General features: G+C 50.3%; 1 protein-coding gene across 5 annotated transcripts in view; it reads left to right on the forward strand.

Moving 5' to 3' along the window:
• ARHGEF7 (Rho guanine nucleotide exchange factor 7) overlaps positions 1–26021 on the forward strand; it is a 134361-nt gene that overhangs the window by 102289 nt on the left and 6051 nt on the right. For 4 of the 5 annotated variants that reach the window (XM_042930289.1, XM_042930300.1, XM_042930298.1 and 1 more), the window contains 9 exons: positions 3354–3492; positions 4467–4526; positions 5160–5306; positions 6147–6233; positions 7921–7999; positions 8191–8330; positions 11345–11569; positions 13638–13731; positions 16970–17059. In XM_042930289.1, coding sequence (XP_042786223.1) covers positions 3354–3492; positions 4467–4526; positions 5160–5306; positions 6147–6233; positions 7921–7999; positions 8191–8330; positions 11345–11569; positions 13638–13731; positions 16970–17059 — 1061 coding nt within the window. Of the gene's footprint in view, positions 1–3353; positions 3493–4466; positions 4527–5159; positions 5307–6146; positions 6234–7920; positions 8000–8190; positions 8331–11344; positions 11570–13637; positions 13732–16969; positions 17060–19903; positions 20081–26021 lie in introns of all 5 variants that reach the window. The other variant, XM_042930302.1, reaches the window with a different exon arrangement.

Below are 26021 nucleotides of genomic sequence, written 5' to 3' on the forward strand. Positions count from 1 at the left end.
ATCAGTTTTCCAACACTTAGAGAAATGCTGGTAACACATGCATTTCTCCCCTGTAAAGCTGTCATTTCACCCTCCTGTGTAGGGACGGGTAGGGTGATTGGAGGAGACGGCCATTGCTGAGGAATGAGAAGTGAGGAGAGTAGCACAGGCTCCGTGTCTGTGAGACACAAAGCAGTTACAGCCAGAGGGGCCAGACCCTGGGCTCCCAGGCCCTACTTGGGGTCAGCCCCCACCTGTTGGCAAGGACGATGGAGACCTCCACACCCACTGGGTGCCCTCCCGTGTGGGTGTGTGCGCTAATGACGCCATGTGGCAGGCCAAGGTACCGTTGCTGGGGATTCGGATGCCCAGCCGTAGTCCCCTTTCCTCTGTCCTTCCTAGGCCTTTCTGTAGTTGTCCCTCCATTTAAGCTGAGCACAGGGGAGTGGCTGGGAGGATCCTCCTAGGGGCACTCCTCGGCTACCTGCCCCTCCTAGAGGAGAGAAGTCTGTGTGGAAGAAGGGAGGAGGCACAGGTGCTCCCGGGTGCTGCTCATGGCTAACAGAGCCCCATGGTCCCTGGCGTAGACCCTGGGCCACCACCGTGCCAGGTTTCCATCCTCGAAGTCCCAGGATTTTCCTGACAGAACCATCCTCTGAAGACCTGGAGTTCTGAACACAGATATGTTGTCTCATGTCTTGTGCGCACGCACACACACCGACACGACACCAGAGAAGGCTCAACAACTTCTTTGGTTTTAAGTTGTATCACCATGAAGGGCTGAGCTATAGGGATGAAAATCATTTTCTTGTCCTTGTAAGAGTGTTGTTTTTATAATTAGGATTAGGTGAAACCTCCCTTTTTTATAATTTGCTTTGACTTTGATAATACCTTCAAAATATGTATATATGTTTCTTTAAAAGGTTGATTTAAAAACCTGTAAATGTATGTATGTATGCATGTATATGTCTGTGTGTGTGTGTATGGATGGATGTAGATGGATGGGTGTATGTATGGGGGTATGTATGTATGGGTGTGTGTGTGTATGTGTGTATGGGTGTATGTGTATGGGTGTATGTGTGGATATGGATGTATGGGTGTGTGTGTATGGGTGTATATGTGTATGGATGTATATGGATGTGTGTATGTATGTATGTATACGTATGCATGTGTGCATATGGTTGTATATGTGTGTGTGTATGTGTATATGCATGTGTGTATGGATGTATATGTACATATGTGTGTATGGGTGTATGCACATATGTGTGTATGTGTGTGTATGGATGCATATGGGTGTGTGTGTATGTGTGTGTGTGGATGTATATGTATGTGTGTGTATATGTGTATGGGTGTGTGTATATATGTGTGTGTATGGATGTGTGTGTGTGTGTGTGTGTATGGATGTATATGTGTGTATGGGTGTATGTATGGATGTATATGGATGTGTGTGTATGTATGTATATGTATGCATGTATATGGTGTGTGGAAGTATATGTGTGTTTATTTGTGTGTATGGATGTATATTTGTGTGTATGTGCATGTGTGTGTGGATGTATATGTATGTGTATGCATGTATGTGTGTATATGGATGTATATGTGTGTGTGGATGTATGTGTGTATGCATGTGTATGTGTGTGTGTGTATGGATGTACATGGGGGTGTGTGTGTGTATCGGTGGTTGAATAGGTGGGTAGGCAGGCAGCTGGCAGGTACTGCTAACCACACCGTTGCTGTGTTCACACAGCCCAGTCGTGCGCTCTCACTGCAGTGCAGCATCCCGTGCTTAACCAGGCCTCCTAATTTTTGTTAACCCAATTTTAGGGAGCAGTAGCTTTCTAAAGAAGTCTTGCATGTGTAGGAAACGTAAGACTAGCTTCATAGTGATTGATTGGTTTTCAACCTGAAGTTTGAAACCATTTATTTTTGAGTTGGTTCAGTTAAGTGAACTGCTTTCCCTGGTAGGTGTGGTCGCAGAGTTGACGTGAGGTCACTTGTGGTTGGGTAAGAGGCAGGCTGTGCCAACACCGATTCTTGTCTTGACGTTTCCAACGTGAGCTCTGTTTAGTTGAACTTTAGGAAACTATTCTTGCTTGTTACTTTTGAACTAGCAGTTTCAAGTGCTTTAGCCTAAGTACTGTACATGTTTTCACCAGGAGCACTGAGTGTGACTGGTGTTCCCAAGAAGCTTGAGTGGTGGGCAGGTGTAGCGGAGTTGGGGAGGAAGGGATGGAGGAGGTGAGGCAGTGGCTGGGTCCCTGAGGTCAGATCAGGCAACCTGCACTGAGGACTGATGTGCTCTGATATTCTTAGGGATTCTCACATTTTTTGGCTTCATGTATAATGTCCTTTGCAGTGCGACGTGGGGGCTCAGCGGTCACCCTGCTCTTCACAGGGGTGACCTGAGCTGCTGCCTGCTCCTCTCCCAGCCTGTCTGCCCCTCACTCCCCCCGTCTCGAGTGGTGCACAGGGGCAACAGTGAGGAACACAGGTGGGGCTTCTAGCCTGGACCCCGAACGTCGTGTGCACTAGGGACGCAGGTGCCAGACCTTCAGTCCCCGGCATGAGTCCTGATGCGGGTGACCAAGCATGATGCTCACAGCTGCACGCTGGACCTTCATGGGTCATTCCGGATGCCGTGGCTGTTGAACTGGAGCATTTGGGGCCAACCTGGAGTGCGTGAGCATGGAGGCCTCACGAGGGCCTTGCTGGTCACCAGGTTAGATGAGCAGTGTGGTGAAAGTGGCAGGAGTGGGGAGATAGGCAGGCACGGCTTTCAGCTTTTGGATTTCCAGATATGCGTTCAGTCTCCTTATCTACAAGTGTGGTCGCGCTCTACCATGAGGCTAAGCGAGGTGGTGATGTGACCGTGCTTTTGACATCTTAAAGCCTAAGTGGAAGAGTCCGTTACTTGATGGTGTTGCCTCGTGCCTGCTGCTTGCACAGAATGCTTCGGGGCTGTTGGGCGGCCTCCTGCGTGGCCAGGGCATCTGCGCCCCGGTTCACTTCACTGTGGCCGTAAAGCATCTCTTACTTCGTGTCACCAGCTCGAGGGACCCAGAGGATGGCCATCTTCTAGCTCAGCTGTGAACTAGGCTTGCTCAGGTGGCCTCCGTGAATGGAAGGTGTGGGTTTGCTTAGCGGACCGCCCGTGCCGGGTTATGCCCAGCTGGGTTTGCCCGTAACGAGAGCGATGGCATGAGCCTTCTGGGGGTGTTCACATTTGGTGTCTCAATGTAGCCGGCGCCAGTGTGGCTCTAAGCACAGAGAGCTCTAAGCACCCGTTAGCTGCCCAACCCGGTGCTGCCGGCAGGGCGGGCCTTTCCTCTGTCTGTGTGCGGGCTCTAACCGCTACGCCGTCCACTCTCTCTGCTCAGCGAGCAGCTGGGAGAATTCATGGAGACCAGAGGCGCCAGCAGCCCGGGGATCCTGGTGCTGACCACCGGCCTCAGCAGACCGTTCATGCGCCTGGACAAGTACCCCACGTTGCTCAAGGAGCTGGAGAGACACATGGAGGTACTGCTTGTCGCGCGCTGCCGCTCGGGGGCCCTCCGCCCCCATCAGGGAAGCTCGCCGTCTGTGTCAGAGGCGGGAACCGACAGAAGTGTTTTTGCAAAGGTTTTTAACTTGAAGGATTTTCAAAACGATTTTGTTAAATGGTGTTTTCTCCTTCCCCTCCCTCTACAAAATTACATGTCCTCCTTGATCTCTGTCACCCACGGCTGCTGTTAGAAAAGTCTCCAAAAGCTACGAAACATTAAGCTCAGATTTAAGTAGCGTTGAGGTGCCCTGTTAGGAACACTTGGTTACAAATGGTAAGCGCAGCGTTTATACAGTAATAAGAGTGAAAGAATCAATCCGTTCGTGATGGGTATTTATCTTAGTTTTGAAAAGCAGACCGCAGGCTTGGCAGAAACTTGGGTTTAAGTTGCTGTGTATGGGTGCAGGTTGGCGAACTTTCTCTATGAAGGGTGGGCCTGCTGGCCCCCTTCCTTGCCAGCCCCCTCTGCTGTTGTGGTTTAGAGCCTCAGCAAGGCCAGTGCTGGGAGGAGGTGCTGAGTCCTGCCATGGGTTTTTGTCTTTTTTTTTTTTTTTTTTTTTTTTTTTTAACGTTTATTTATTTAGAGACCGAGACAGCATGACAGAGAGCGAGAGGGAGAAGAGAATCTCAAGTAGGCCCCACACCGCCAGCACAGAGCCCAACATGGGCTCAATCCCACGAACCATGAGATCATGACTTGAGCCAAAATCAAGAGTCAGAGGCTTAACTGACTGGGCCACCCAGCTGCCCCTGGGCTTTTGTCTTCTAGACCACAGTTTCCCCAAAGTCTACTGGGCCCACAAGAGTACGAATAACACTTCAGTGCTGAGAAGAATAAGACCTATTGTGGGTTGAAAGGGTTGGGAAAGTTTCAAGCTAGTCTCTAGAGTGCCTTTTGAAGAAAACAATTTGCCTCATGAAAGCTAATAGTGTTTTCTTTTATTCAAAGGATTATCATCCAGATAGACAAGATATTCAAAAATCCATGACTGCCTTCAAAAACCTCTCAGTAAGTGACTAGGCATATTATGATTTTTTCCCTCAGCATTATTATGACAGATGAATGTAGAAAAATTTATTCCCTAAAAAAGTTAGGTGATGAAAGAAAATGAGAGCGAGAATTTGGGTGTATTCAAATACAAAATAATCGCGGTAGTTTATTTACCGTGGTGGTAAATTTGCATGCTTTACTGGGCTGTCGACACCAGAAAATGATCGTTTAACCTTTAAAAAGTCACGACATGATAGTTCCTTATGAAGGTCTTGCTCTGTGGGCTGTGTCTTCGGTGAGGACCAGGTGGTCCTGCTCCTTCACCCTGCTGCCATGCCCCCGGTGTTTCTGGAACATGCCTGACTTACCTCACGTGCAGCATGCACTCCTGGCCCCTGCTCAGTCCTTGTGCCAGCAGAGACCAGTAAAGCCAGAAAGTCTCTTCTTGTCCAGTCTGCATTTTTTCTTCCAGAAGTAGCAAGATCTGCTGTATTGTTCTAAAGCCGTGTCTCTCGTTCCAGAGCTCTTACTTCTGTGCCTGTGAATTGAACGCTTTCTCATTCAGCAGATGATGTGTGTCAAAGTCGCGTGGCCGGTAGTTGAGGTTCTGGGGGCTCGCGTACCTCCTGACCGTGGTGGTGTGTGTCCCAGGCGCAGTGTCAGGAGGTGCGGAAAAGGAAGGAGCTGGAGTTGCAGATCCTGACAGAAGCCATCCGGAGCTGGGAGGGAGATGACATCACGACCCTGGGCAGCGTCGTTTACATGTCCCAGGTCATGGTCCAGTGTGCCGGGAGTGAGGTATGCAGGGCAGGAGCGCCACGGCCACGTGCTCTGCTGTGCAGAGTGGCTGGGGACACGAGGGACTCGAGCCTGTGCTCTGAGCCCCACAAGTGTGTGGGGCGTCTTCGGGAACAGAGTGTGAGAAGTCCCCCTAGACAGGCTCACAGTGCAGGACCGGTTTCCAGCGCACTTGGCATGCGGCTGGAGTCTGAGGAGTCTGCCTGAGGACCCTGCGTCCTGACCCCTGGGCTTCTGTGGGCAGCGTGGAAATGGCAGCTTGGGAAAGGGCCGTCTGCGTTCCTCGTTTTGGTCTCCTTTACGTTCCTGGAAACTTGCGTCCTTTATTGTGGTCTCTCTGGGGCATCCTCCCCACCCCCCCCATTGAAGCAAATGGTTTTTAATATAGATGCTTTTAAATCTTTCATGTAAACTAGGTAAGGTTTACAGCATGGACAAAAACAATATTGAATTGATTGGGCTTTAAGGGAAGTGCCAGGAATCATTCAGTTGATTTTAACATTTTATCCTACCCTCCCCTCGAGCTTGAAAGGCCCACCTGTTCTTCCCCACAGCACCCAAACTCGACAAGTTCTGTTCTCTCAACCATAAAAAGAAAATTTTAGATGAAAAAGAGTTAATGGCAAAGCTGAACTCCTTAACCCAGTTGTTTTTAAAAGATGCTACGTGGGCTGCCAGTGAGTCTGAGACTTTATCATAATTCTGTTTGCATTTAATTTAGCTGATAAAATTTGTTGGAAGGACGTTCAGTATGTTTCATAAGGCTTAATGTAAATACTTGTTCTCACATCTGTGTGTTTTGAAACAAATTACTTGGATTTGTTTGTTCTTTAACGTTAGGAAAAGAATGAGAGATACCTTCTGCTCTTCCCGAATAGTTTGCTGATGTTATCTGCCAGTCCTAGGATGAGTGGTTTTATCTATCAGGTAAAGTACATTTTCGGTTTACACGTTACTGTTTGCTGTGGATCTCAGAATCCGTTCCAGGCTTATTTTGGATTTTGGGTGTGGTGCTGTGTGTATAGATAGTGTCACCTAGTCGAGTATGTCACACTTAGCCTGTTTCCGCATGACTGCAGATGTCCCCGCATTGGTCCTGAGCAAACACGGGGGGGGGGGAACCCCAGTGACCTCTGTAGGGCTGCCTCCTAAGGGCACCGACTGCTTGAGGTGACCTGCCCGAGTCCTGTCTCAGTTGCCCCTTCTTTCCTGGCCACAATGGTGCCCGGTGGGTGCGGTGGCGGGTGGGCACAGAGCCAGGGACCCTGGCTGAGGCCAGGTGATGTACCTAGTGGTGAGTGATCATGGAACCTTTCTCTAGTCGGTTGTTTTGCTGACACTGAGAAGACGTGCGAGCCGACGTGAGAAGAAAATGCAAAAGGAGAGGTCTGGTGTCTCTGCAGAAACGTAACCTATGGTGTCAAGTAGCTTCTTTTTCTCTTAATAGCTGCTTCTGTCCTCACTGCCTATTCTCTGTGACTTAGAGCAGCGTGCTCTCTCCCATGGCTTGTTTCCGGGCCTGGCCAGTCCTCAGTCCTGCATCAGCAGGAGTCCCCACGTGGCACGTTGTTCTGTGTCGTCCCGGACACGTGCACGGGTGGATCCTGAGTTCCAGGTGTCTGTGGCGTGTGTGTGCCTCCACAGAGAGCTTGGTCCCCAAAGAGGAGGAGGAGTCACACACTTTCTCCAGAAGGAGCACTTTAAAATTGATAAAGCTGATGTGTCTGGTAAACCCAGAAAACCCGTGCCTCAGAGTTCGTGAGTGTGCTGTTGGGCGGGTACCTACCCCGGTTCCCCTGAATCAGCAGTCCCGCCCCCCATTGTCAGGTGGCCCCACTAAACACAAAGCTGAGTCCTTTCTGCCAGCGCACTCTGGCTTTGTGGTTTGTACCGCGAGAGGCTGGGACCAGCTCTGCTGTGACCTGAGGGAGCAGAGGTGGCCGTTCGGGGCAGGCTCGAGGCCCGTGCCACATTCGCCCTCGGTGTTGGTGTCAACGTGCCAGTGAGAGCCTCACGCCACCAATGGGACCCTGCTTTCCTCTTCTGTGCATGGTGGCCTGGGAAGGGCGTCTGAGTGCTGTGACCGTGGTCTGTGCAGCCGGACTCGAATGCCTTCTATCCGCCGGCCCCGCCCGTGCTGGTCCCCATCTTTGTGCCTTCCATGTGGTGCTCAGCACAACTCCCCACCTCCCCTCTGGCGGACAGCCAAGTGTGGCCCCCGGACAGTTGTTCTCGTCCCAGCTTCCTATGTTGCCTTCAAACGTGAACTTCCTCTGAGCCTCTTCGTGAGGCGAATCAGCGCCTCCTTTGGTTTTTGATCCTGATAGGTCACGTTCTTGGGACCTAGTGTTCACGTTCAGAGAAATGTGTCAGATGGAATTTACTTTCGTTCTGGACCTTACTGCGGACTCCATTTTCCTTTTATTACAGTGTTATGGTTTCTTATTTGACGGAAAAGTCTGTACTGTGCATGCTTATGGCAACGGTCAGCTGGTTCGCTTTACAGGGTGCTGCTTCTGCCATTCCTAAAATTATTAATACTTGTTTTGATAATGGTACGTTCTTTACTAGAAAAGCACTAATTGTTTTTTTTTGTGGGGGGGGTCTTTTTTAGGGAAAGCTACCAACGACAGGAATGACAATCACAAAGCTTGAGGACAGTGAAAATCATAGAAATGCATTTGAAATATCAGGTGATAGGCACAGACTCTCTGGCCGCTGTCTGTCACGGTGATGAGTGGCAGCTCACGGTGTGTGTGCACGTTGTGGCTGGACCGTCCGGAGGGCTGTGTTGGAGCGCTGCTGCCCTCTCCGTGGGTGTGTGTGCGCACGCGTGTGCTTTCTGCCCATCTTCCCGCCTCAGTGTGTCTCTTCTCCCTTCCAGGGAGCATGATTGAGCGGATCCTGGTGTCCTGCAACAACCAGCAGGATCTGCACGAGTGGGTGGACCATCTCCAGAAGCAGACAAAGGTCACCTCTGTCGGCAACCCCACCATCAAGCCCCATTCTGTGCCGTCTCACACCGTAAGGACCCCTGTACCTCTCCATGCTGTGGGGTCGGCCTCTGGGGGCGGACGGGTGGGGGCAGCAAATGAGCAGGTGTTTTGAAGCATAATCCTTGTGTGGCTCAATAGTATAAATTCATGCCTGTGTTTCTCTGGGGGTCCTGGAGAGTCCCTGTCACACAGCTTGTCGCCTCACACCGATGGTGCCTAGGTTGTACCTCCTTGCACGTGGTTTGATGGCAGTTGGCTTGGAAGCTGTTTCTGCTCAGGGGGGACCTAGGAGACTAACTTTCAGGGGGTTTTCACCTAAAACCTCAAGAGCCACCATCCATATGTGTTTTTGTTTTTTCCTGAGAATCTTAACTGTGTTCTGTTGTATCAAAAAACAGAAGTATTTATGGTGATCCAAAGGGCTGGGGTGGGGCACCTGGGTGGCTCAGTCGGTTAAGCGTCCGACTTTGGCTCAGGTCACGATCTCACGGTCCGTGAGTTCCAGCCCCACGTCGGGCTCTGTGCTGACAGCTCAGAGCCTGGAGCCTGCTTCGGATTCTGTGTCTCTCTCTCTCTCTCTCTGCTCCTCCCCCGTTCATGCTCTGTTTCTCTCTGTCTCAAACATAAATAAACATTAAAAAAAAAAACAAAAACAGGGCTGGGGGCACCTGGGTGGCTCAGTCAGTTGGGCATCCACTCTTGATTTCAGGTCATGATCCCGGGATCATGGGATCGGACCCTCCACACTGAGCATGGAGCCTTCTGGAGATTCTCCCCTTCTGCCCCTCTCCCCCTCTTGCTCTCTCTCTAAAATAAAAACATAACTAAAGGTCCAGATTCATGTTGAAGGCTTTAAAATGTGGCTTTTGCCTCACTGTTTTAAGAAATCCATTTATCCTCGTAGAGGAGCTAACCAGCTCTTTGACTTTTTAAAAACTTAAATGTTTTGAAGTACCTCAGCACACAGTATCCATGTTTAAAACTTGTCGTTACTGGTGTTTTATGCTTAAGATACTGGTGTGGAATCATTTTCATGTTCTCCTCTTTCTCAAACAAAAGTACACGCCCCTTTTCACAAATGACCTGTGAGTGCACGGCATTTCCAGGTGGTGCTTTTTTCTCACGTACGCTTTCGGTTGTTGTGATCTTTATTTGCACTTTCCACCATGTGGCTCACTTCTGCATCCACATCCCTACCGTTGCAGTGTTTGCTCAGGAAGAGTGACTGTAGCATAGCATTTTTTTAAATGCTTATTTACTTACTTTGAGAGAACAGGTGCACAAGCAGGGGAGGGGCAAAGAGAGAGGGAGAGAGAGAATCCCAAGCGGGCTCCGAGCTGTCAGCATGGAGCCTGATGCAGGACCCAAACTCACAAAACTGTGAGATCGTGAGCTGAGCCGAAACCAAGAATCGGGTGCTTAACCGACTGAGGCACCCAGGTGCCCCTGTAGCATAGCTTTCCGATGAGTTTTATTGTACTAGATTTCTCTCAACAGCTTACAGGTGGAAACTGCTGGTTGGCTTTAGCTGAGGTCGCATTTTGAGTGGCTTTGCCATTTGTAGTTTCTCCATACTTGGAAAAAAAAAATGCTAACAATGCTTAGCTTCCCTGGAACTGAATTGATTCCAGAGCTACTCTGTGTGCAGGTGTGTGTGTGCCTGAGAAGTGGCAGTGCTGCTTCACGTTGTCAGCAACACCCTGAAAGCAAACAGTACGAGTCCACGTCAGGGAAGACTTCGTGCTCCAGCTGAACCCCGCCAGTGCGCGCCACGCACAGGCTTTGCAAGTGTTAGGCGTTCTTCTGAGGGAGTTTCCTCTTGGCGGTGTTGGGTGTCCTCCCCCATACTCAGCAGGGTCCTCCTTGAAGAAGAATCTCATTGTAGCAAAGACCATGACCTCTTCTGACTTCCTTAAGGAGAAACCAATCCAAATATTACTGTGGTGCTGTTGCTAGAAGGGCTGTTGTACCTCGTTTTCTCCGCTTGTGAGTTGTGTGGTGGCCATGTAGCCTGTGACAACACGGGAGGCGCCCACGCACCCATGAACCAGGGTGGGCACGTGGTTCCTGCAGGAAGTGTGTTGCGCTGGTCCCAGAGCGCCATGGCATCAGCCAGTGCCAGGCTTCTCATTTGGTGTGTTTCAAGAAGGGATTTCTTCTGAGTGATGACCTCACTCTGTGATTTCCAGCTCACAGAACACTTCGTTCTTTATTAAGCATGGCTTTATTGTTTGGGGTGATTTGAGGTCATGGGCTGGCTTTGAGTATTATTGAACATTTTTGCATTTAATTATCAGTATGATGGAATATTTACAGGTTTTCCAGGAAAATAAGCCCTATTATTCTTCCAAAAAATTAGACTTCATATAATTTTATTTTGATTAGAGCTGATTTTTCTGAGAAAACAGCTTGTAACTTGTTTTACACTAGGGATTGGCAAAATTTTTCTGTAAAGAGACAGTAAAATATTTTCAGCTTTATAGGCAGTATGGTTTTTGTTGCAGTTGTACTTTTGGTTTTACACCCATCAACAGAAATGGGCCTGGCTGCGTCCCGGGAAAACTTTTTTTTTTTTTTTTTTTTGTTAATGAAAACAGACATTTGGCCCTAGTTTTTTGCCTACCCATAATCACCAGGCAGTAAGTATGTGACTGGGGAGAATTACTCTCCCCTTCACCACATTTCCCAGGATAAGAAATGCCTGTTCTTGTACAAAATTGTGATCTATGCTACGTGGAACACCTTTATGCGGTGTTCGTCCATGACAAATAAAGGTGGTGGTGGGGTGCCAGGATCTGGGCCCCCACATCCTGCCACCTGCCTGCTCCCCAATGCTGACCTGATGCAGAATAGATAGCTGTCCTAGAAGTTGACTGCTTGGGGTTGGAGAGTAAAGAAATGATGACGGCTTGGGGGTTTTTCAGTGGGAGTGTTTGAGGAGTGGGCAGAACCTCATGGGTCTGGTTGAGAGGCCCCTGGCCCCTGATGGCAGCTGTCGTGTTCTGCTCCCTCTGTCTCCCGCCCCCCCCCCCCCCCCCCCAGCTCCCCTCTCATCCGATCGCGCCATCCGGCAAGCACGCAGACAGCAAGCCGGCACCCCTGACGCCTGCCTACCACACGCTGCCCCACCCCTCCCATCACGGCACTCCGCACACCACCATCAACTGGGGGCCTCTGGAGCCTCCGAAGACCCCCAAGCCATGGAGCCTCAGCTGCCTGCGACCTGCCCCGCCCCTGCGGCCTTCCGCTGCTCTCTGCTACAAGGAGGTGAGGTCTTGAGCGCAGACGAACAAGAATTTGACGTTGACATCTCCGCGTGTTAGGCCAGCTGTTCTGTGCTTCATTCTGGTGCATTCAGAAATCTGGAGAATCCCGCGTTTCTGTCTGATTCTGTGACATGAGAAAAGTACTGATCACTGGGGAACTGCAGCCTTACCTTGCTGTGCCCTTCACGAACGGCCCTGGCTTCCTGCCTCCTGGACCCACGGGGCCAGAGGGCTCCCTGGGGCTGGCCTCCCGCTCAGCCTGCAGTTACTGTGCACGTCTTGTCATGCTGAGTCTTGCTTACCTCTGTGCTGCTCTGCTAGGCCGTAGGACCCTTTTCTAGGCCTCAGTGAGAGCCACCCGGGGACCCTGCATTTGTCACCAAAAGCTGTTGCAGACAGAGTGCATGCACAAATAAAAGTGGCAGAGTGTGGTTTGTCCCATACCTATGTCCTCTGCTCCCGTGTTGGCGGGCTGTGCCCTGTGCTTGAACACCAGGCTGTTTCTGCTGAACCTGCTTTCAGGAAAGGAAGCATCTTGAGAAAAAGAAATACTTGAACTTGAGGAATCTGATGATTGCGGCGCTGGGTGTGGTTGTGAGTGTAAGCATGGGGAGCCTGAGTGTGGGAGTGAGGTGGCGTGTCCCGGTACACCTCTCCACGTCCAGTTGAGGTCCCTTTTGCCCAGGGACCTAGACCCTCCGTCCTTGCTAGTAGCCCTAAGTGTTTTATGACCCACAGAAATACTATGTAAATTATAACCTGTCCTTTGCAGGTTTTTGTTAATTTTGTTGTTGAGGACCTGCGTCTTGCCAGTGGTCGTAGGCCCAGGTACGAGGTGTCCTTGCCGCGGGCGGTTACGTGACTGATGTTGGTGTCTGTTGCTCGTTTAGTCTTTGCGGATTGCTCGGGCAGTGCTGGTGGCGACCTCATTGCTAGGGAGGAACCAGTGGACTGAGTGTGTCCAGCCAGGGGGTAGAAAGGGTGAGGGAAGAGGGGGCAGTGAGCCTGGGCTTCACAATTTGCTGTGTTGCTGCACTAGCTTTGCCAGACCTGACGTTAGGATCTGCAATTGTCACCTCGTGTCACTGAGTGCTTCCAGACGCTCAGTGGAAGTCCTCTCGCAGAGCATGCACATGGGGCTGCTGTGTCCATGGTCGGGACGCAACCCGTGCGTGTGTGTGCTCCTGGGGCCCCCTCTCTGTTCACCGTGAAGTGCGGAAGCCATAGGACACATGCAGGGAGGGCGGTATGTCTTTGGGAGCGCGTTTTTCCTGCTTTTTTAAGAGGCTGTACGGTTTAGCAGAAGAGATTTTGAAGCGCTGCCTTTGAAAACCAAGCTGTGTTCCTTCTGTGCTTCCAGTCTGGTTCCTCCCATAGTCCGTGTCGCATCGGTGTCATGTTGTAAGAGTCATGAACGGTTTCTGTAACTTAACACACACTCGGCAGTGAAGCCCCCGCCTGTCCCCTTGGACTCTGGCCTGCTGTCTCTGTCCTGCTGCAGGCCATTGTGTTGTGACCGAGCCGTGCGCTGGCGTGTGGACCCGTCAGGGGCACAGCCCGCATTCTGTTGCCTGCCTGCATCTGCGCTCAAGGCCGATGGACTGAACTTGTTCCCTTTCCTTCTGTCCTGAGGCTTCAAGTATTGTCCTGAGGGACTTGATCTTACCTTTCATCTAAAACTAGCCTTGGTTTTCCTGGTCTCTTTCTGCTCGGCTGCAACAGGTGGGTCTGCTCTGGAATCTGTACGTGTGGATCTCTGCACGCGTCAGCCGGCCGTCTCCTCTCCAGACGCTGCCCGCGAGCCCGTGACACCTCCTTGGTGTGTTGTCACCATGCTGTGACTGGTCCGAGTAACAGGAGGGTTTTCCTCAGAGCCCGCACCCTCTCGATTTTCCATTAACGCCCGGCAGCTGGCTAGGACACCACAGTGGGAGTACAGTAGGAAGCTCTTTGGCACGAGCGGCTGAAGTGACTTAGTATTTCACGCTGTCACCCTTGCTGATGCTCCAGGAAAAACTAGTGTCTTTGGAATTTGTCAGAATAATTTTTTTTCCTTTTTCTTTCCCTAGGATCTTAGTAAGAGTCCCAAGACCATGAAAAAGTTGCTACCTAAGCGCAAGCCTGAGCGGAAGCCTTCAGATGAAGAGTTCGCCCTGAGGAAAAGTGAGTACGTGTGGCGTGTGTCGGTGAGGATGCAGGTCTGTCTTGGGCACAGCATTCGTTGGGTAGAGAGATGGCTGATGGCTTTTCAAAGACTTGAGACAGACGCGGGGGTCTGAGCCTTAATGTCACGTCTAGAGGAAATTGAGGAGCGATAGCAGAGCCCTGCACCAGCAGGAGAGCTAGCTGGCACCTGCGGTGCAGCGCACGCGTGATTCTCCCCTCGATGGGGCTGCTCGTGGTCTCTTGGCCTCCGTGCCGATCCCTTGTTCTGGGGAAGCTGGGCTAGGGTGCAGGGTCGACCTGGGACCACCTGGTCTTCCTACTCCCTTTGCCCTGTGGTTTGCACCTGTTGGAGGCATGCGGCTACAGCTCTTGATCCTCCCCTGCGCTTGCACAAGCCTCAGGGCCCCAGTGGACGCTTGTGAGGCCCAGAGCCGGATGCAGGGCTCAAACTCGCAAACTGAGATTGTGCCCTGAGCTGATGTCAGTTAGCCGACTGAGCCCCCAGGTGCCTGGGTTCAGATGTTTTTGAAGAGGGAGCCTGCAGCTGTGCTTTCTCCCCTGGGGGAGGGACTGTGGGGGATACTCTCCTCTGGAGACCTTTTAGGTTGTCACAACTGGGTGTGGAACTGCCGCCATTACAGGGGTGACGGCCAGGGATGCCGCAGGCCGGCCATGTGGCGCAGCGGTGGTGAGGCCCCGGCCAGGGGTGAGATCTTGGGATCTCCCCATGAGAGGGGGTGCAGAGACGAAGATGGGGTCCGGGTGTTGGGAGGGCGGAGCCTGCACCAGGAGCTTGGAGGGACTGGAGGTAAAAGGAGAGCTGGGCCTCCAGCTGCTGTCTGCCTGCTCGGTGAGCAGCTGCTTTCGTGTCATGTTCCGTGTGCCAAAGTTACCAGGCTCCTTGTTACATTCCGAATCCTAAGAGTTTTCTTGTCCGTGGGAGGGCCCATGCCACCCCGAAAATGTGTGCTGTCCTGCTCATTTACCTCCTGTAACATTTGTGAGGAAGGGAGGATCGGTGACAGCCGTTCATGCTACGTCCTGGGGGAGCCTGCGCCCGTTCTGGCATCCGTGCTTTCTCTGGGTGCCGGGTGACGTCTAGCAGGAGTGATCTGATCCGCTGTGCGGATAGGTAACCATGCTCGGAGGCCACTCTTCTCTGGGCGGAGAGGGGTGACCTGCCCATGAGGTTAAGCTGGTCCCCAGGGGGTGAAACCTTCTCTTCTCCTGAGGGAGGAGCTCGTCATGAAAGGATCGGTTCCAGTAGGTGACGTTTAAGTTTGTTTCTCAGCGCTGAAACTCTCGGTGCTGAGGTTTGTTTCTGTTCTTCTTAGTGTGGTTGATGTGCAAGGCCGTCTTAGTTTCAGGTGTACAACGTGGTGATTTGACAAGTCTGTACGTTCTGCTGTGCTGTCCACAAGTGCAGCTGCCGTCGGTCACCGTAAACGCTGGCATTGCGCCGTGGGCTGTGCGTTTCGTCCCCACGACTTAGTCACTCTGTAACCAGAAGCCTGGACCTCCCACTCCCCTTCACCCACTTTGCCCACCCCCCGGCCCATCTGCTGTCTGCATTTACACGTCTGACTTTGCTTTCTGTGTACTTGTTTGCTTTTATCTTGGATTCTGAGTGCCATCTTCTGGTATTTTGTCTTCCTCAGTCTTCTTTCACTTAGCACAATACCCTCCAGGTCCATTCACCTTGTCACAAATGTCACGCTCTCATCCTTTTTATGGATGCATATATAATATTCCTGTGTGTGTGTGTGTGTGTGTATGTACGTACGTACCACATCTTCCTTATCCATTCTATTGGTGGACACTTGGGTTGATTTCATATCTTGGCTATTGTAAATAATGCTGCAGTAAACATATGGATGCATTAGATATTTTCAAATTAGTGGTTTTGTTTTCTTGGGGTAAATCCCCAGTAGTGGAATTAGTGGCTCATATAGTATCTTGAGAAAGAAAAACAAAGCTGGAGGTATCATAATTCCAGATTTCAAGGTATATTACAAAGCTGTAGTGATCAAAACAGTATAGTACTGGCACAAAAACAGACACCTAAATCAGTGGAACAGAAGAGATTCCCACAATAAACCCACACGTCTATGGTCAGCCGCTCTCTGACAGAGGAGGCAGTATACGATTGGGAAAACGACTGTCTCTCCAACAAGTGGTGTTGGGAATACTGCTCAGCTACATGCAGGAGTATGAAACTGGGCCACTTAAACCCCACACAAAAATGAACTCAGAATGGGTTAAAGAACCTAAACGTGAGACCTGAAACCGTAAAACTTCTAGAAGGTATTGAACCTCTATTTTTTGGTAGAGTACATTTGGCTTGCTTTGCATGTATGCACTATCATAAAATGGTGAGGCTTTCTACAGCTTACAAATACTTAAGTCTTCCATTCTTCTGCATTTTTGCCAGAGTAGGTGAACCTTTTAAAGTGTATGTCCACATGTAATACCATATACAAAAAAATATTGGAAACTTAGTAGTTCAGGAAAGAGAAATAGTTCAACTATAGGGTCATGTGAAGTAGGAAGTATCCGGGACTGATAGCAGTAGATGCTGTTAGTCTGGAAGGATCTATCCTCCTCCATGCCTTTGGTCTGAGTATAGGTGAAGCCGGTGTCTGGAGTGATCCTTTGGGGAAGGAAGAGGTCTGGAGTGACTCCTTCAAGGTCTGGGTTGTGCCTTATAAGTGTTATAGATGAAATCTCGATCACAAACTCGGAGATTGGAGGAAATGCGCTTTCCAAAGCTTTCCAAGGTTGTACCTATCTACGTAGCTGTCAGCTGTGGGTGGTGGGAAGCTTTCCTTCCAGATCTTTCCTTCCCGCTGTCCCTGTCAGCACTGGGGACGGTCTGACTTTTTTTGTCAGGCTTATGTGAAAACCTGATGCTTTGTTTTAACGTTTTACTTCTTAGAATAAAGTTCTTTTCTCATGGTGTTCTTGTGTGAATTGCTTGTTCCTTGGCCTGTTTTCAACTCCGGGGTGGGAGGGATATGGTTTTTCTTAGGGATTATTAGTAAGGCAGTTTTTATAGATTTAGGATATTAACCTTTTGCTAGGTATGTTGCAGGTAAAAAAATACTTGAAAGAAAACAAACCTTTTGAATATAAACTTCATAAATTTTGGAAAACCATTATCTGACAAGAAAATGTGTTTTTAGACTGTATCACGTACTTGTTGTTAGCTCAGTTGTGACATGCTGTGTCTTGACAGGCACAGCTGCTTTGGAAGAAGACGCGCAGATCCTGAAAGTCATCGAAGCTTATTGCACAAGCGCCAAAACGCGGCAAACGCTCAATTCGAGTAAGTTTCACGCTAGCCGGCTGCCGGGGCAGGACTGGCCGGGGTTGGTCACCATCGGCTCGCTGGCGTGTGGGGGCGGCCCTCGGAGTGACACTCTGCTAGTTCACCCTGTAGAGGCTGCGGGGATCCCTGTCCCTGGGTCTCTGCACGGGGTCAGAGCTGTCAGGGGGAGACCAGGTTTCTGCAGAACACCCTGCCAGGGAAACTTTAAGTATTAGGTGCTGCCAGAATATATAGAGCTTTCTGCTGCTTCAAGCAGATGGGCTTAGAAGACCAAAGATTGGTTCAGTTACTTTAAGCTGTTTCAACTATTCTATTGGTGTGATAGTGGGACTTAAGATTCTTAGAATTGTCAAAAATATAAACGAAGAGTGAGGCTTTTTTAGCTCCCCCCTGCCCCGTTTTTTTAAATGCCGCATTAAAAAATTTTTTGGAAGTAGACCTCAATTAATTTATTGGTAGGTTTTAGCACCAGCCACTGCATTTTCCTGTATCTTTATGCACAGGGTTGTAGTAAGGAAATCTTCATCTGCTCAGGCAGGAAATGGGTGGGCTCTGTCGTCTCTTCCTTGCCGGCATTTGGTGGTGGAGTGCGGCAGGGGGTACAGATGGGACGGTGCGCGTGGTCTGACTTGCCCTCTCTCCAGAGCAGGGCCGCGGCACCGCAGGGTGTCTGTCCTGCACTGTCATTTCTAGGTGGGCTTTTGGGTTTCATTTTTGTTTTGTTGGAGACTAGATTCGTGTCTTCTGGCATAGAAACTGGTTTCTGTTGGATCTTGTGTTTTGGATTTTGTTTTCACACTCACTTGGGACACATTGCTACCTCGGCTTCATTCCCACCACCTCGCTGTGGCGACTCAAATCTTGTCCTGGCTGGTATTAGACTAATTGTGAAAAAAGGACAGGTGGGAAAAGGAATTTTTACCTCCTTTAGCTTTTTTTTTTTTTTTTTTTAAGATGATGACAGCTAAGAAGGTAGTGCTGGTAGGATTAAACCCCAGGGAGTGTCTGCAGATCACCTAGAAACTTCCCTGTGGCCTGATGGCCACATGGAGACTCTTGTCCATATTTGCCCTGGTGAGAACACCTCTTCATAGTGACTGGTCAGCAGGATGGGGGCGAAATGCAAAGGCCTGAAGATGGGGTGGAAGTCAAGTCAAGTGATCATTTGTAAATCTAGTTTGTTGTCTTTTGATACATTGGTTTTCTGTATTTGATAAGAGACTGTTTTAAGTAATAGGGTATATAAGATGTGGACATAGTGTTTTGGGTTTTGAATTTGAGATTTTAAAAAACTCTCTCAACTTGAATTCCTTGAAATAAAATTTTAACCTAGTAGTCTCAGGTGAACAGACCGGGTAATAGGAGGGTGTGTGTGTGTGTGTGTGTGTGTGTGTGTTCGTTCGTTAGTTCGTTTGTGAGAGCCTCGTTTGTCCATCCAGGAGACTGTGCCCCACGATGTGCCTGTGGTCCCTGCTTTGGCTGCCTTGAAGGGATGGCCCATAGGTCATGCAGATTATTTGTCCTCTGTATTACATGTTTCCATTTCTCTTGTGCAAGGAAGGCGTTGCACGATACGTTGGTTTTTGTTTTCAGCTGATACTATGGGCTAATCACTCTGGGGCCTCGTGTGCACACTCCTATATGGCCGTAACCCTAATACTCTTGTGACCAGGTAAGGTAGGGGGAAATTGATCCTTTATGCTGGAAAGGCAGTGCGGGGTTACAGTGGAGGCGATTCTTCTCGTGTTAACTGCTTAGCCAAAACAGGCAAATTCAGCTCCTTCCAGTGTCCATTTGGATGCCAACAAGACATTATAAACCAGACGTCTTTGGAATCGATTTCTGTCTCGAGGAAGTAGTGACCCTCGTAGACTCCAGGGATTTAGTTGAAGGAATGCAGAGTAGCCGCCCCTGCTTGTTAAGGTTTGGGAATGGACTCGGCTTTGACCAGGAGCAGGAATAGGACGGAGGCCATGGTTGCCATGGTGTGCCATCGTCTGTCACGTGGTGTCCCTGCAGCCTGCATGCCCCTGCACAGCTCCCTGGCCGGGTCCCTCGCTCCCAGGTGTGGCTCCTCTCTGGCTGATTGCTGTTCTCCCATCTGGTGCCCTTTGTCTTCTGTTGCCCTCCTGTTAACACAGTGGCTCTCGGTTCATCGTGTCTCTTGTCCCACCAGTAAAGGGTCTGCATTGGGGTTGAGAACGTTTGAGCAGGCGTCCCCCTTCCCCTGTCCCCTGGCTGAGCTCTGCGGGGCGCTGCAATCGTGGGTGGTGCAGCGACAAGGAAGGGCCCCCAGGGACGTGGACCCTATTTAACCCCTACTCCACTCTGAAACTTTTACGGTGGTGGTGGTGGTTTGATAAGGTAAGTGTAGACCCCATCCTAAAGATGAACTGAAAAAGTCAAAAATCCTTGGAAACTCTTTTGCTTCAACATATCCACCTAAAGAATAGGAAACAATTTCTAATTTAACACCTAAATGGTTTCTTTTACAAATGTCATAAATGAGACTATTTGCTAATGGAATAGTTTACTTGTGAAATGTCTGTAGAATGATCTGTGGACATGGGCTTATGTGAGGGCTCGTAGCAAGATCTGTAAAAAGAGACAGTTTGCAAACAATACTGTGAGATTTATTTAAGTCTACTTTTATTCTAAGGGTTGTGCTATTAAAACCCACCGTAAATAAGGAGAAATGAACATTGTTGCCATTTTTTAACAATATTTTCTCTTTTCCTTCTCTTCCCATCACCTTTTGCTTTTGTTTTCATGTTTTTGGTTGTGGCTCTTCCTGTCCGTCCCCTCCCACCTCTGCCTGTCACTCCGTCCCTCCCGTCGTAGCATGGCAAGGCACTGACCTGATGCATAATCACGTCTTGGCTGACGACGACCAATCAAGTCTAGACTCCTTGGGTCGTCGCAGTAGCCTTTCCCGTTTGGAGCCCTCAGACCTCTCGGAAGACTCTGACTATGACAGTATATGGACAGCCCATAGTTACAGAATGGGTTCTACATCTCGTAAGAGCTGTTGCTCATATATCTCTCACCAGAACTAATGCACTTCTGAGCTTTTCTTAACAAATGCTTGTTGTATCGCAGCCTGCTTTTCTTAGATGTTTTCTTGCTGTTCCTTGTCTTTTATGTGATATTTTAACAACTTTTGAGAGCGTTTCTGATACTTCCCATTGTATTTTGCGGAGGCCCAATTGCCAATTTGACCCTCCGTTCGAGTCGCTGCTGTTGAAGGAGATGGTGTGCTCACGCGGCCCGTGCCCGGGGCTTTTCTCCGTGGGTAGTGGCGGTTTTGCAGCTCCAAGGGGTCTGGGTTTTTATTCTCAGTGTAGCACCTGTCTCATTTCTTTTTGGATACAGCTGTATGAACACTTTTATATTTTATACTGAAACCATACAGGTTTGTGATCAACAGACAACACAGAGGTGGCTCTGGCCTTGTATGGGGATCCACATCTTTTATGTATGATGGACCCACTGACCAAGTAGTTGAGGAGACAGGAGAAGGAAGCGCTCAGTAAGAGGGCTGAGTGCAGTTTGGACACCGCTCTCTGAAGAGTCCTCGGGGCACTTGGCGGCCACGGGGAGCCTTGTGTCGGTGTGGCCGGCAAGGGCTCTGTGCTCGTCCGTGCACCACAGATGGCTGTCCCACGTCCCCGTTTGCCTGTGGGGTGGGGGTTGTCCAAGGGCCAGGTACTGTCAGAGCTCAGACCCTCCCCCGCGTCACGACGCCACGCTCCCCTTGTTTGGAGTCCCTCCCCGCTGAAGATTAAATGCAAACTCTGATGCACGCAGCCTCTGAAGGTGTACGTGAGACTCCGTTCAGAGAGGCGTTGGCTGTACCCTGAAAGGTGAGTGCTTGGCTTCGGTCCCAGCCTGGCTGCGCCCCAACCTCCACATTACGTTGCCTGCAATGGACGCGTGGTTTTCAGCGAGTAGCTGCAGTGAAACTCCGTTTACGGCATCCCATCCTGTGTGATCCTCCTCCTTTGCGTGTCTTGGGGCCACCTGAGTCCTCCAAAGACCTAAGCTGCCACGTAACTCACTTAGAAGAAAATCTCCGATTTGGAGGGGACTCCCCCGCTTCCCTGGGATTTGTTGTGAGGAGGTTTCACTGGCCTCCCTCAGATGAATCTCGGCTTCAGAAAACTGAATGTGATGTGTCGCGTTCAGTGGTGGCACCGGAACCACGTTTGGTCATTGCCAGAGTGGAGAAGCACCCTCCCCCACGCATGCTGTGCTTGGTGTGGACAGGGAGCCTCGTGGTCGCGTGTGAAGTCAGACCGACTTCAGGAAGCCAGATGCCGTGAGGAGCCGGGAATGGCCGGTTTTCCTCTCCTCGGGGTGGCCGGGCCGTCTCCCCTGTCCCCTACCTCACCACACCACGTATACAGTGCCCGCCCTTGCTTGCACCGTGCCGCTGCTGGCGGGGCGCCGGGTCCTGTTGCTCATGCGCCCAGAGGGGCTGGTGGCCCCCTGCAGCGGCGCGGTGCTTAGAGAGTCAGACGGCTCGGGGACCGCGTGCGGTGAGGTCGTGAGAAAGAGAATTCCAAGCATGTCTGTTCCCAGATAGCTGTTGGGCTGCTCATGCCATCTGGAGATTTCCTAGTTTTATATCAATTAATATAAAGAAGTTGAGCAATCTTCAAATTACAGCCCAGTATTAGCCCACGGGAGAGATGGGGTTTCTGTGTGGTCAGCCAGATAGCAGATGGAATTTTGGAAGAAACAGAACTACGAAGTTCATGAGTGAACTTAGAAGCAGTGGTTTTATTTTGTGTACGTACAGCAGTTCCCTCTTCTGATCATCACGTTAGAGTGTCCTTTTATTGCTTTGAGGCTGTGTCATTGTGCGTTGGCTGAGACGCCTTTGCCAGGCCTTAGTGACCGCGGGCTGCCCGTGTTGTGGGCTGCGCACAGCACAGCGGTGAGACGCCGTTAGTCGTTGCACTTGGATTTTTCTGCATTGCCAAGTATCATCGGGGTCATCTTCCTGAGCCATTTCCTTTCCTGTACGCCAGGGTTTCACCCTTCCTCATCTGTCCTCTCGTACTAGTAAAGCCACGTGGGCAGGGATTCTGCTGACGTTGAGGTCACTGCAGAACAACACCCTGGCTGTTTGTTGTTCGGGCTTGTTGTGAGTGTCTGGCACCATTAGCTCTCGTGACCTGGTTGGAAGTGTCCGTGCCACAGGCTGGAGGTGGCCCCTGGGTGGCAGTGGCGACGTGGCTCCCCGGGGGCCGGGACTCTCCTTTCCCCTGCGGAGCTTCAGTCGTGCGGAGAGGGAGTCTCGTTTGTGTGGCTCTGTCCTGGCTGCGTGCGCAGTCAGTGCTCTAGCGTGAGGGTGAAGACCCTGAACCCACAGGTAGGTGAGCGCTGCCTCGGGCCTTGTGCGGGGGCCTCCGTGGTGTTGCCATTGAACTTACGCTTGCCACAGTATATAAGCTATATTAATTATGTGTTTTGCGTGAGGTTGCCAAAACACAGTAATGTGTAAATAGTGGTATGAGACCTTGAAAAAAAAATCTATATATTGTGCTTTTTCTCTGTGAATGGGAAAGCCATTTCTGGTGGACGACTGCCATTTGAAGACTCAGTTGGATGTAAACCTGATGTTGCATTGTATTGTACAGTATGCATATTATTGTTTGTGGTTGCATATGGCAATGAAGTGTTTGTTTTATATATATGAAAAAAGACGTCTGTTATGTACAGTTGAAATAAATTTTGCATTTGCTAGCCTGTGGCTTTTAATATTTGTTACCTGGGGGAGGGCGGGGGAGTAGCCTAGCTTGTGACTCAGTGTGTGACAGGGCTGTTTTCCTGTAAGTTGTCTTCCAGAGGAAGGCCAGGTAATGGGACTCTTTGCTTCTGCTTTGAGAGAGAAATGTGCACTTTCTTAGATTAAATACGTTCCAGACAAAACAGGGTCACTCCTTAACACATTTTTATTTCAACTTTTTCCAACAAGTTTTCTGTCACTGGAGGGTTTGTCTTCAGAAAGAAGCACTCTTGGTTTTTTATGCACAAATGGGGGGAAAACCCCCACCTAACTTCATTAGTGTTTTTTTGCTTTTGCTTGGTTTCTTACTCCTTTTTTCCTTAGGACTAAGATCAGTTTTAACGTTGGTTTTGTAAAGCGTATGCCCAGCTGGCTAAGCAGAGAGAGGAAGTGTCGTGAGAGGCTAGAGCAAGGCACAGATGGTGAACACCTGTAAATTGTTCCCTAAAAAGATGCCTCACATCTTCCCAAGAAAAAAAATTAGAACCCTTTGGTAGCCAGTAAATCACAAAGTGACTTTTTGGAAAGATTTTATTAAATAGGTTTTGAAAACCTGTAATATTTTCCTTCATTCTGAAAGATCAATTCCAGTGGAGTATAATTAGATACAGATTTTTAGAAAGATTATGAATTTAAGAAGTTACGGGAGTTTGGCCACAAACGTACCAGACATCTGGCCAGATGGGCACGTGGTCTCTTTTCTGGCGAACTTAACGCTGTTTTTAGGCTTGTGATGAAGGCCGGCCCAGCCACGCGTGCACACACACACACACCCCACCGTGCGTCCTGGAGTTGACCCAGCCTTGTGTCCCAGCAGGTGGCTCTCCAACAACCAAGAGGTACCCTGGGCTTTGAGCCCCCCACCCCCACCCCACCCGCTCTGTGCCCCGGGCAGATCCTCTGTCAGCGCGAGTGCTTCTCAAAGGAGGATCTGTAAATGTTGCAGGGGGCAGGGTTCAAGTTGTCTCCAGCTTCTCAGTCATGCCTCTCAGTGAGCAAGCTCCCGCCCATCTCCAGCTGCGTGGCGCAGGGCGACCCCTGCTGGGGGCAGTGTGCAGCTGCCGTGGCATGTCTGTGGGCGGCGGCGGCCAGAGCCCAGGCAGCTGCAGACGTGTTTTTGGGAGTCCTCCGGTTGGGGAAACGCTGGGTTGGTGCCAAGTATAAATTGTCATCTTATTGTCTTCACGCCTTTACTGAACAGCAGCAAAGCCAACCGGCACTCGTGTGCGTGTGATTATAGAGGCAGACAGGGCCAGAAGCTAGGCCAGCACCACTCGTAAAGAGCGACACGGAGAACTGCAGTGGTTCCGCACTCCGATGACGTTAGGAAGTGCTGAATTAAAGTGGGTATTTTTACTGCAGACCTTCTGAAAACCTTCACCGTGCTGCCTGTGCCCTGTGGACCTTTGAAGAAGGGGCTGTAGCAGTCAGCAGTTTCCAAAATGACATGTGGCAGAACCCCTGCATTAGCCAGTGGAGGAGGGGTGGCAAAGTATTCCCCAAACTGAGAAGGCACTTTGAGGCCGGAAGAGGAAGCAGGCGACTCCACACTGTTTCCACAGAGCGCTCTTTGGGGAGGGGCCCTTACTGACGGGGTGCTGCACGGCTACTCCGAGGAATCCATGCCTCTGTCCACAGGTCGTATAGACCAGAGGTCCTGGTGCCACCACCTGTGTGCCCGACAGGGGCGGGTGTGGGCTGGGAGAAGCTTGTCCACTTTGGTCAGGGCACGAATCACCCCCGGGGACCTGGCCCGGCACAGTAGCCTAGGGGGAGGTCATGCGTGGACACGGATGAGATAGTACCGTCTGTGCCCGTACCCTGTTAACCTCCTGGAAACACAGAGTTTGGGAAATAGGGATCTTGAATGTGCGGAGCCATCGTGAGCACATTTGCCTGGGTCTCAGCCCCTGAGAGGGTTTTAAACAAAGTGACAGAACGGTCTTTGTGAGTTGTTGTTTTTCCAGACTAAGTAATTCAGGGAAAACATGTTGTGATACATGTAAAAATACTTCAGTAATCTTTGAGATATTAAATCTACTTTGTAAAATTTGGCTATTGCTATAGAACAGACTTAGTTATAAACCTGGCTGGGGAATATTTATTGTTTAACTTTCTGAAAGACTGAATTTTCTGTCCTTTGAGAAAAATGCTACATTGAAACCAGGCACATTGTTGGCATCCCTGGATTTCTTTGTAGGCCAGTAAATAACCTTATTATGTCTTTATGGCTCCCGGCTCACTGTCAGATCCATACATGGCATTTTTCACACTAGCCTCTTTCAGGAATCAAGCAGTTAGTACGTTCTGCCGATAACACATTCTCCAATGTAAGTTTTTATAATAAATTCTGGTGTGCTCTCAGCATATTTCCAAAAATAACCATCACATACATGTGAGTCTCGTACCAGTTCTCACGGGCTTGGTCCTCTGATGTAGTGTCGTTCTGTAACGGAAGTTACACTTGTCCTGGTACTCGTGCGGACGGGACAGTGCCCGCTGTCCAGCCCATGTCCTTACGACACAGATGCCTCTGGTTTTCCCTGCCGTTTGAACCTGGAGTGCCGCGTATGCCTCACGGAGCAGTGCCCAGGAAGCTGGGAGATCCAAACGCCTGGGGAGAAGCACACAAGAGTCGGGCTTCCCAGAGTGCTGCCACGTGTGTCATTAGCTTGTCCACGTGCGGAAACGTGCTTCCAGCCGGTGTGACGGCACCCAGCCGCTACCTGTTTTGATTGGACCGTGGCACAGGGCAGGTGGCAGTGGGGACACTTGGCAGGCGACTGAGTTTTCCGATGACGTCTCTTCACGGCGAAATTCACTGAAACCATCGGTTTTCCACGTGTGTGGTACGCACACTCGGCTTTTTGTGAACCCTTTCCTGTTTTTGTGGGGAAATGGCACGTGAACTAGCCTTCCCGATGCTCACGTGGGTCCTGCTGCAGCTGTGTCCGAAGCGCGGGATGGCACACGGCGGCCTTCAGAATCTGCCCCTCGGCTGGTGCCGCTCAGCTCCTGTGCGGCCTAGGAACGGCCTTTAAGAAGATAAGCCTGTATTTTCCCATGCGGCCCAGAACGGCCTAGAAGATATGCCCGCAGCCCCTCAGAGCCATGGCGCCGGGAGCAGGCAAGACCCCAGGAGGTGGATTGTCGTCAGCATGGCGC

The sequence above is a fragment of the Panthera leo genome, chromosome A1 (assembly GCF_018350215.1).
Source record: "Panthera leo isolate Ple1 chromosome A1, P.leo_Ple1_pat1.1, whole genome shotgun sequence".
Taxonomy (NCBI): domain Eukaryota; kingdom Metazoa; phylum Chordata; class Mammalia; order Carnivora; family Felidae; genus Panthera; species Panthera leo.